General features: G+C 43.9%; 1 protein-coding gene across 2 annotated transcripts; it reads right to left on the bottom strand.

Moving 5' to 3' along the window:
- Positions 1 to 429: 429 nt before the first annotated feature.
- On the bottom strand, positions 430 to 9062 carry CCDC200 (coiled-coil domain containing 200). Of its 2 annotated transcripts, XM_036753381.1 has the most exons (6): positions 8936 to 9062; positions 8542 to 8656; positions 6400 to 6469; positions 5329 to 5920; positions 3440 to 3486; positions 430 to 610 (listed from the first exon to the last, which is right to left on the bottom strand). In XM_036753381.1, the coding sequence occupies exons 2-6, from the start codon at positions 8616 to 8618 to the stop codon at positions 584 to 586; spliced, it is 813 nt and encodes a 270-aa protein (XP_036609276.1). In that variant the 5' UTR covers positions 8619 to 8656; positions 8936 to 9062; the 3' UTR covers positions 430 to 583. The 2 variants fall into 2 exon arrangements, 1 of the variants encoding a protein (XP_036609276.1); XR_005010116.1 differs by lacking the exons at positions 8542 to 8656; positions 8936 to 9062 and adding an exon at positions 1921 to 2037 and having other exon boundaries at positions 6400 to 6787.
- Between the last annotated feature and the right edge of the window lie 1679 nt (positions 9063 to 10741).

Raw genomic sequence — 10741 nt, 5'->3', positions numbered from 1 at the left:
TTCATCCCCTAGTGACTTTTAACTAGGAAAGGAAAAGATGCCAGTGCAGTTCCACTGTCTTCCCCGCCACCACCACTGCATGCCTCAAAAAAACCCCAACCAATAAGTCATCTGCTGGCCCAGTCCAACAACCTGTCCAGGATTCTTGTAAGAAGAATATTATGTCAACTTTAGAGTGCCATATCAAGGTTAAGAAGTTAGGATAAAACCAAAGATGTGCACTGGGGGTGGCCAAGTCATGGACGTTTTGAGGACCACTAGATGAGGTTCCCAGAAGCCTAAATTTTCCTGTTCAGTTTTGTTTAAGGCTCCCAGAGGCCTAGTATTCTTTTTTTGGTTTTGTCTGCTGGACAGGAAGGAGCTGCATTCCAAACTCCTGTCCAGTTGTCCTGCCCACTGCTCCACGTACATCCAGCAAGAGTGTCCTTTGTCATTCCAAGAACAATTTCTTTATTGATGCATGCCATTATCCTCAGTGTTGGGGAAAAGATTTGTTAAGGGAAAGTATTAGATGCCAACTTCGTTGATTACATCAGTTCTCATCTCCTGATGAACAACAGTTTGAGGCTGGGTCCTCTTTCCACTACCACTGCTGGATGTAGTCCATGGCCTGAGGGAAGGGAGGGAGCGGGCAAGCAAAAGTTAGGCACATACTGAGCTCCGTGGAGGGCCTAGACTTTTTGACTTGGAGTCAAGAAGACCAAAGTTGGAATCCTGCCTCAGACTCTACTGATGAGCTTTGTGATCCTGGGTAAATTACTTAACCTTCATTTCTACCTTAATCCCCTCATCTATAAAATGGATTAAATAATTGCATCTAATCACAGGATCTCAAATCACAAATCTCTTGTTTGCCTCAGTTTCCTCATCTAGAAAATGAGCTGGAGAAGGAAATGGCAAGCCACTCGCTCCAGTGTCTTTTCCAAGAAAACTCCAAAACAGGGTCACAAAGAGAGGACTGAAAAAAGCAAGCAATTCTGGGTTCAAATGAGATAACAACTGTAAAGCACTTAGTACAGTGCCTGACGTATAGTAAATGCTATATAAACCATCAAATAAGGTGATCTACGTGAAGTGCTTTACAAACTTTAAAGGGCCCTTCAGAGCACTGTGCTAGGTACCAAAGGATAAAGGAAGATGAGGCAACAACCTAATCTGTATCTTGAAGGAGGTTAAAATATTGCCTCTCCTTTCTTCCCTCCTTGTCTCTAAAAAAGAGGGGCCCTTCCTTTGGAAAATCCCTCCGCCTGTTTTCTTCCCATTTTCTTCTATCTTTGTCTAGTATCTGAAGTTAATTGTTCCATTCTTTAGTTTTTCCCTCTCCACTATGTTCCTTTCCTACCTCCCACCAATTTTCGTAGCTATCACTCGCCTTGAACCTTCTCTGTGGCTGCATCCCCTGTCTAGAATTTGGTGGTAAAAGAAAGAGAGGGAATTGTCTATACCCACTGCCTCCCTTTTCCTCACCACTCACACAGTCTCGCAATCAGGCACCAATAAAAATTTAAATATAAATAATACCTTGTTTTTACATCACTCCTTCCCTCACCCAGAAGGCCATCTTTTATAATAGAGAATTTAAAAAGCGGGGGGAAAAGCAATTCAGCAAAACTGAGTATGATATGTGGTATTCCGCATCTTTCTCAAAGTAGGGGTGGGTTGAGGTACATTTTTATATTTCTCCTTTAGGGCCAAAGTTGGTCATGATAATTAACACGTTTTTATAAAGGTGGGGCATTTCATCAGGCCTCATCTACTTTGTTCTTTCTTGCCATATTCAACACATTTAATCACTCCTCAAAACCTGGCACCCTTCCCTTGAATTTTTCCAATTCCCCAGCTGTAGGCAGTTAATCCCCACCTTTGGTTGTAATCTCCACCTACAAGTTTAAATTAAACCCATATGGTTCTGGGACCAACCTGGCTCAGGGACCAATCCTAGGGGCAGGGTATAATTAGGTAGTTAGAATTGGAAGATGCCATCAAATCCAGCTCCACAACCCACTGTCAGTGTGGCTTTGGGTAAGTAGAGGCAATCTGCTTAGAGATGGGAGAGGACAGGATCATGAGTACATACATATGTAGAGTGGCCAGTCTTGAAGAAGAGCCTCCGCTCTCCTCCCTTGGCAATCTCTCTGGATCACAGATTCAGGTGTCTGTGGATCTGAATCACAGCTGGGAGAGGCCTTAAAAGCCATTTAGCCCTACCCGTCACATTTGTTAACACTCCCCTGGCTAACACTTAACTCTCCCTGAATGACTCCAGAAATCTCCAGATCTTGCTGCTTCTGCTGAGCTCCAGTCCTGCCACCTTCAACTGGACATTTCCATCCAGATGTCCTGCTATCATTTCCAATGTATCTAAAACTTAACTAGTCATCTTTTTGCCCAAATTAGCTTTCTTCTTACTCCCCATTTTCATTTCCTTCCCTTCCCTTCCTCCCTTCCTTCTTCCCTCTCTCTTTCCCTTTCTCTCCCCCTCCCTTCCTCCCTCCCTCTTTCTTTTCCTTTCTCCCTCCCTCTCTTCTTTCCTCCTTCCCTCTTCTCCCTCCTCTCCATTTCTCTCCCTTAATCCCTCTCTTCCTTCCTTCTTTCCTTTCTACCTTCCTCCCTCCTTTCCTCCTTTCCCTTTTTCCTTCCTTCCCTCCCTTTCTCCATTGCTTCCTCCCTTCTTCTTTTTCTTTTCTTTTTCTTCCTCCCTCCTCTTTTCCCTCCTCTCTCTTCTCTCCCTCCCCCGTCCCCCTCTCCCCTCCCTCATACCTATTTTTCTTTTCATCTCCATGACATATTTCTCAAAGGCCCAGCCCTTAGTGTCTTCCTCCTTGGGACCCCTGTAATACTTCTTGTCTTTCTTACTGCTCATGGGGCACTTAGTGTCTACCTCCTTGCCTCAGTGTTCATCTTTCTCTTGTAGCTCTTCTGCATTTCTGAGACTATAAGCCTCCTGAGGATGTGGACTGCCTCCTCTGTATGTTCCTAGCACCTACCAGGATGGTGCCTTACACATAGTACATTTTCAGTAACCCTTTGGTGATGATGATTTGAGGACCATTACAAAGAACTGTGGTAACCTCCCCTCCCTTGTCATAACAAAGGGACAGGTAACAGAGCCAGGTGCTCCAGAGAAGGCATTGTAATTTGAGCTACTCCTGGATGACAAGCGTATGCAATATCTCCTGCCCTTTCCTCTCCCCTTACAACTTCATGTTTTCCTAGCATCATAGATTTAGAGGAGGAAGGGATCGTAGAGGTGACTCATCTAGTCTAATGCCCTCCTTGTTTACAGATGAAGGAACTGGGGCACAGAGAGGTTGAGTGATCTGCCCAGGGTCACACAAGTCACATGCGGTAGAGTGCAGATTTGAATCCAAGTCTTTAGACTCCAAATCCAGCACTTCTCACAATTCACTCTCACACTCATTCCCCGTCCCATTCTTACCGTGTATCTCTTTCCACGTTTGGGATGGCGAAGAGTTTCTGGGACACCTGATAGTGGGGGTTGAAATGGGATAGAAAGCACAAGTCATTGATACATAGAGTCATTCTTTCATTCATTTGTTCATCCAATGATACGTGGTTGCTACTGTTGCTAGCTGTAGGAGAGGGCTAGGGGACCTGTATAGTATGTAAGGAACTGGAAACAATAGTTACATAAGACACAGTCTTCCTGTCTTCATAGAATTCACAAGCTAGTAAGGGGTATTTGACACAAATCGTCAATAACTACTAATAATAATAGCTAATCAGTATTAATTTCAAATGGACTCGTTGCTAGAGTTGACCACCTAGTGACAACTGTTTTAGCAATTCATCCCATCAGATACTAAGGCTTAAAAGGACTACGGTGCTTATTTTCATGCAACAAGCTCTGGACTGGATGAAGGGGAAATAAAAATTAAATGGAAACAACCCCTGCTGTCAAGGAGCTAACAGCATACTATTGGGGATGAGAGGAGGAAAGCAAACATTTACACACGTAAATAAATATAAAATATATACAAAGTCAGTACCAAGTAGTTATGGGGAGAGGGTACTGGCAACTGGGGGATTAGGAAGAGCCTCATGTATGGGATGGCTTGAGTCTTGAAGGAAAAGAAAGATTTTGAAGGCGCAGAAGAGGGAGTACACTCCCTCCCATAAGGGAAGAGCTTGTGCATGAAATCATAGAACCACCAAGTATCAAAGTCCCCGGAACAAGAAGCCAAGAGATTCAGGAAAGGACCGTAGGAAGAGCTGACACTTGAAGGTTCAGTCTATTTCAACAGCAAGGGCAGGGTGAGGTCTTCAGGCTTAGGGAATAGTGTGAACAAAGAAATGGATGGAGATAGGAAAGCTATAAAGGAGTAGGAGGGAAGAGGAGTAGCAAAGTGAAGGAAAGTAGTGTGAATGAAGGCTAGAAAGTGAAGAAGGTGCCAGGTTATAGGGAATTCCAGCTTGAGAGTTTGGACTGTGTTTAGTAGGCAGATAGGAAGCCTACCAGAGGATTTGGTCAGAGTAGTGATAAAATGAGATCAGTAAGATTCTAACAGCAGTTCACAGGATGAGTGGAGGAGAAAATGGAAGCTGGGAGATGAGTTTAGAGGCTGATGCTATAGTCTGGACCTAGAACCAGCAGGAATAGAAAGGAGAGGACAAATGAATATGATTACAGAGGTAAAAAGCATTTGACGCTTATTAGGATGTAGAGAGTGAAAGGGCAGAAGAACCGAAGAGTCTGGGTCTCCAACTATGGGTGTGAATTTCCTAGGAAATCCTCAAAGAACACTTAACTCTAAACTGTTTTTAGTCCTAATATACTGTTGCTTTGTCTAACTACTTCTTTTCCTACCATCTAAACATCTTCCCAGCTCTCTGTATTCCTTCTTTCTCCTCCCTAAACCCAGGGTTCTTTTCCCAGGGTGCCTAGTTTGTATTTATTTCTCCACCTATATGTTGCTTCCCTCCAATAGAATAGAGATTTCTTGAGGACAGGGACTGTTTTGTTGCATCTGTTACATCTCCCTTGTTTAACACAGCACATGGCAATCAGTAAACAAACATGTAAGTTCCTACCATGTGCTAAGTGGGAGGGATAAAAAGAAAGGCTCTCAAGGAGCTCACTGTCTACTCAGTGGGTGCTTGAGAAATGCTTGATGAGCAGCAGATAGGATGGGAGCCCATGATTTTTCATCTTTCAGGTCCTACAGGCAGATACAAACACTTAGGCTGGACATGTCTATCCAGAGGATAGGGAGCTGGATAACCTGATCCTCCCTATGGGGTGATCCCCATTCTACTCAGCCTAACTCCTAGCCCCCACACCCCTAAACCCAGGGACAGTTCACTTACTGTGTTTGAACTCTTGGGGATGATGAGGAGCTTGTTGGTGACCCATGGGATGAATTTTGTGATGGTGGTGACCAGTATGGTGTCCATGCTCTTTGCACTGGCATTGGATCTTGCCCTGTTTCCGCTCCCGCTCCCGGTCCCGGTCCCGGTCCCGGACCTGGCTCTTGCTCTGGCGGTGGCCCTTTCCTAGGGTCCGGGCCCGGTCCTGGCTCTTGCTCTGGCATAGGTCCCGTTTCCGGTCACGGTTCTTGCTTTGGCCCACATTCTGGACTTCATCCTGGTCCTCATCCTGTTCTTCCTCCTGGACTTGGTGCCTGCTCCGATGCTGGCCCTGACCTTGGAAGTGGCACTGGCATTGGCACATGCAGTGTCCCATGGTGCGGCGTTCAGGAATCATGTAGCCACCTCTTAAGTCTTCTGGAGACTGTCCAGCGATATACGCCCCAGCATTCTGGTGGGAGGTCTCAGGGCTTTCGTTGTCATACAGGTATTCATGGTCAGGGCTTGGAGAGCAATACCGCTGATAGGGTTCAAGCCCCATGCAATATCTTTGTTCCTCCAGGTCATTCTCTATCTTTTTGTTTTTCATTTCCTGGGATATTGCAGAGACCTGGCTTCAGCATCCAGTACCTCGCTTTCGCAGCCAGGACTGTGCTGATGGTGATTGGGTGACTAAGCAACCTCCCCCGGCCCCCAGCTAATGGCAGTGGGGGTGAGGGGTGGGGTGGGGAAGATTGGGTTTGAATGGGGAGGGGTGAGAGGAGATGAATGAATGGAGTAATAAAAATAACTTTCTGCAGTGAGTATAATTTAAAAGCTCACAGACCCAGAGCTTCTTCCCTCTCCCTCTTCCCACCCCATCCCCAATGTGGAAATTCATTGCTGAGAAGCAATTAGTAGGGGCTCCTTCCCCAGCCACTCCCAAGTATGTGTACTTTACCCCTTTTGATCTTTAAATCTCTTCCAAGTCCCAGACTCAGTTACCCTGCCGGCTATTGGGATATTAAAGAAACTTGGGGAAGAGATTAAAGGAGAGAGATACTCAGGGGGTCCAGGCTTTCCCTCACCTACCTGTTGAAGCTGGTAGTGTCTCCTCCGGTCCAAAGCCATCTGTCTTCTTCGGGCTTCCCAGTGATAAGCGCTGGCCATGGTGTTGGAATTTGGAAAAGGGAAGAAGAAAAGAGAGAAAGGTAAGGAAGAGAGGAAAGTGGGGGGGAAAGGAGAAGGGAGAAGGCGAGGAGAGGAAGCGGGGGAGGGGGTGGGGAGAGCGAAGGAGAGGGAGAGATCAGAAGGGAATGGAGAAAAAATGAAGAAGGAAAAAGAAGGAGAAGGGGAAGGGAAAGGGAAGGGAGAAGTAGGAAAAAAGGGTAGGGAAAAGGAAGGGAAAGGAAAAGGAAGGGGAAGGGATAAGAGAGAGAAAAAAAGTCACAACTTTTTCCACCACACTGTCCCCTCCTCCATTAAAAAACCTTGTTCAGCCTAACCTGTAACCAGAGCCACCTCACAATGTAAACTGCTGTCAGGGCAACTGGGATAGCGGGTGTGGGTGTGTTTGTCTAGGAGGATGGGGGGAGGGAATGAGGGAGGACTGCTTGTCTCCATTTCTGGGCCCAGAAGCATCCGTGAGGTCTCTATTTCATCTACTTTCTTGAGAAAGTAAATCCCAGATTCCATCTGTTTGACTTGCTCCCTCCAAAACTGGCAGCCTTAAGGGAAAAGTCTCAAGGAGGCCAAGCCAGGCTGGTCCTTTCAGTGTACTTCCTGGTCTCTCTTCCCTTGACATCTTTGCACTTGGCTATGAATTCTGCAAGCCCCATCCCCTTTAATGTATAAATTTCCTCTTGGGGAATTTACATTTTAAAAGAGTCTGGTCAACTTAAATGAAACCTTATCTGATAGAATTTAAAATTTTGAGCTATAATGAAGGAGAGATGATTCAGTTCAATGAATTGCAACAAGCATTACATGGCTACTACATTCTAGGTACTTTGCTAAGCACAAGGGGGTACAAAGAATGAAGCAAATGCCCTCAAAGAACTTTTTTCTGTGGAGGGAAAACAACATACGCATATTAGTAAACACAATTTAAAAAATTTAATTTTAAATTTAATTGATTTCATCGTATTGAGGTGCCATGGGCAGCCTCTTTACAACTTATAGTCTTAAGGAGTGGCCTGGAACCCTGAGAAAGGTCAAGTGATTTGTTCACTCTGGATCACATGCCCTGTAGGTGGTAGGAAACTTGAACCCTGACATATCAAATACAAAATACATACAAAGTGAAGACCAAGTGATTTGGGGCCAAGGAAGGCCACTAAATAACTGGGAAAGACCTGTTGTTGGAGATGCAGCTTGAGCTGAACTTTGAAGAAGCTAGGGATTCTAAGAGGGGTTTGTGAGAAACAGTCTATGGGAAGAAATGGAGGCTGGAGGCAGCTAGATGGCACAGTGGCTAGAGGACCTGTCCTTGCATCAAGAGGATCTGAATTCAAATCCAGACCTTAGACACTAGCTGTGTGACTCTGGGCAAATCACCTAACCTCAATTCCCTCTCGTGCCCCCTCCCCACCCCCCAAAAAAGAAGGAGAAATGGAAGACTGGTTGAGAAACTACAAGTCGTCCAGTTTGTCTGAGGCAGAAAGTGTGACGGAAAGAAATAGGGAATCAGCTTGAAATGGTAGACTGGAGCCAAAAAAGTCAATTAGACTTTTAGTATTTTATCCTAGAAGTAATAGGCAGACCCTCGAGCTCCTTGAGCCTAGGATCTACATGGTCTACTGTGTTCAAAGGCCTGTGCTTTGTACGGGGAAGGGGGAGATAACAAAATTTACTCACGGAGTTTGCAGTCTTGAAGAAGAAAAGACAGATAAGTATAAAACGCAATAATACCAAGTAAATGCGTCACAGAGGTACAAAACAAAATGTTACATGGAAGGGGAGAGAGTCACAACTGGAAAGTGCAGGGAAGGTTTCGTAAGAAGGTTGCATTTGAATTGGGTCACGCCCCAAGCAACGCGCCGCTACAAGCCTCTCCGTGCCACCTGCCCGCCGCCGACAGCCCCGCCGCCACGGAGGACCGGAACGTGTCCAACCACGTGGAGTAGACCCCCGAGGGCTCCAAGATCGACGCGAGCAAGAGTCGGCAGAACGACGGCAAAATGTTTGTTGGAGGGGTTAAGTTGGGATACGAGCCAGAAAGAGCTCACCGAATACCTGTCTCGTTTTGGAGAAGTTGAAGACTGCAGCGTTAAAACAGATTTCGTCCTGGGATCACTCGAGTGCCTTGGCATCTATGCTTTTCAAAGATGCGTCCGGTGTCGATAAAGTCCTGGAATTTAAAGGATACAACCGGGATGGCAAGCTGATAGACCTCAAAGGGCCTAAAGCTTTAAAGGAAAAAGAGCTCTCCGGAAAAAAAAAAAAACAAAAAAAACATTCGTTGGCGGGCTGAGCCTGGATCCATCTGAAGAACAAAACATATTTTGGAGCATTCGGGGAGACTGAGAACATTGAATTTCCTATCGACACAAAAGCAAATGAAAGAAGAGGATTCTGTTTTATCATATATATAGATGAGGAACCAGAAAAAAAAATAGAAAACAGATACCATCAGCTTGTTTCTGGGAGGTGTGAAATCAAAGCTGCCCAGTTCAAAGAGGGATACAGACAGCAACATCAGGAAGAGAAAGGAGGGAAAGGTGCTGCAGCTGGCAGGGGAGGTGGCATTAGGGGTTATGGAGGTCAGGGCCAAACCTGGAACCAGGGATTTAATAACTATTATGACCAGACATTTACTAGCTGTGTGACCGTGGGCAAGTCACTTAACCCTGTTGGCCTCAGTTTCCTCATCTGTAAAATGGGCTGAAGAAGGAAATGGCAAACCACTAGCTGTGTGACCCTGGGCAAGTCACTTAACCCTGTTGGCCTCAGTTTTCTCATCTGTAAAATGAGCTGGAGAAGGAAATGGCAAACCACTCCAGTATCTTTGCCAAGAAAACCACACATGGGGTCAGGAAGAGTATCCTTCTGTAGACTACACTGGTCAACAAATCAGGTATTTCAAAGCATTTCGGCGGGGGTAGTAATCATCAGAACAATTACCACCCATATTAAGAGAGGATATAGAGAAAACACGTGCAGATGCTACAGCAACCTATTTTGCAGGATAATGTCATTGAATGGAGAGCAGTATTCTCTTGACTCGATGAGTATTTTGTAAAAGATGTTTACTATACAGGAAACAACTGTGTCCAATTGTATATACAGCAGCCCATTTAGTTTTCTTGTATTTACTTTATCTTTTGCCATCTGTGGTATGACAAATGTGGATTTGTGTTCATATAATTTGATTTGTATCACTTCATGTTAAATGATTCTCAAAAATAAATTACTTGTGATTGTTTTTTCTGTGTCAGGTACTAGAGAGTTCTGTAAATATGTAATTTTAAATAAGCAATAACTGAGGCACAGTTTATCTTCTAGGGAGTCATGGACAGTGGGAAGAGACAGTGGTCTTTTATAAATAGTGAGCAGCAAACTTTGCCTTAGCTTCCTAATTCCCTTGACAAGGACTATGCTAAGGATTTGCATCCATGTTTAAAATAACCGTAGATCCTACCATGCAGCTGAACAGTGTTTATAACCCATGTGTATTCTTGGGATCTTTGTGATGAGAAGTGTTAATTAGCATGTTATGAGTAGTAGCTGAAATTGTTTCTATCAGGCCATAGATCCCTTGACTTTTATTTTCAAGAGGAATGTCTTTTTACTAGGCACCACAAAATAAGGCATAATTAATAACTGCTTTTATGAGTTGACAAGGTGCTTTGAGCCTATTTGTAGAAAACAAAAAATAAAAACCAAAATAACAAACCAAAAAATACCCTGTATCATGATTATTCGACACTTGCATTGAACGTGGGTATAACTCAAATTGCATATTCCTATATCCATTGAAACTGGAACAAAATTGAAATTGAAACTTGCTCAAATAACGCAGAGCAAAATGAGCTGAACCAAGAGAATGTTGTATACAGTAACAGCAATATTATTTTAAGAAAGACTTTGAAGGAATAAGTTATTTGACTATTATACATACACAAATTAACTATAAAGGACGTATGAAGAGAGACACTATCCACATTCAGGGAAAGAATGATAAACAGAAGTATGTATAGAAATACATACCTATTGTGTCTAATGGTAGTCAGGGCAGGGTGGAGGAAGAAAAAAATGAATTTCACATGATAATTTTGTTGTATATTTGAAAGGAATAGCAAGTTGTGCATAGAAGATTTGCAGTTTCACGGGCAATCATCTTTTTTTAATTGTACTATGTTATGGAAATGCTTGTTTTATTCCATAAATTAAAAATAAAATTTAATAATAAAAAAGAAATTGTGATAATCAGAAA

Source organism: Trichosurus vulpecula, chromosome 4, assembly GCF_011100635.1.
Source record: "Trichosurus vulpecula isolate mTriVul1 chromosome 4, mTriVul1.pri, whole genome shotgun sequence".
Lineage (NCBI taxonomy): Eukaryota > Metazoa > Chordata > Mammalia > Diprotodontia > Phalangeridae > Trichosurus > Trichosurus vulpecula.
Note: the sequence above shows the minus strand (reverse complement) of the source record. Positions and strands in the feature narration are given on the sequence as shown.

What these genes read in the sequence shown, in the direction of transcription:
- CCDC200 (XM_036753381.1), bottom strand. Translation starts at nt 8,618, where the DNA reads ATGCCAAGGCACTCGAGTGATCCCAGGACGAAATCTGTTTTAACGCTG. An exon ending in TCCCCAAGAGTTCAAACACA is followed by an intron (nt 3,487 to 5,328) that starts GTAAGTGAACTG and finishes CCCCACTATCAG; the next exon opens with GTGTCCCAGAAACTCTTCGC. An exon ending in AACGTGGAAAGAGATACACG is followed by an intron (nt 611 to 3,439) that starts GTAAGAATGGGA and finishes CCCTTCCCTCAG; the next exon opens with GCCATGGACTACATCCAGCA.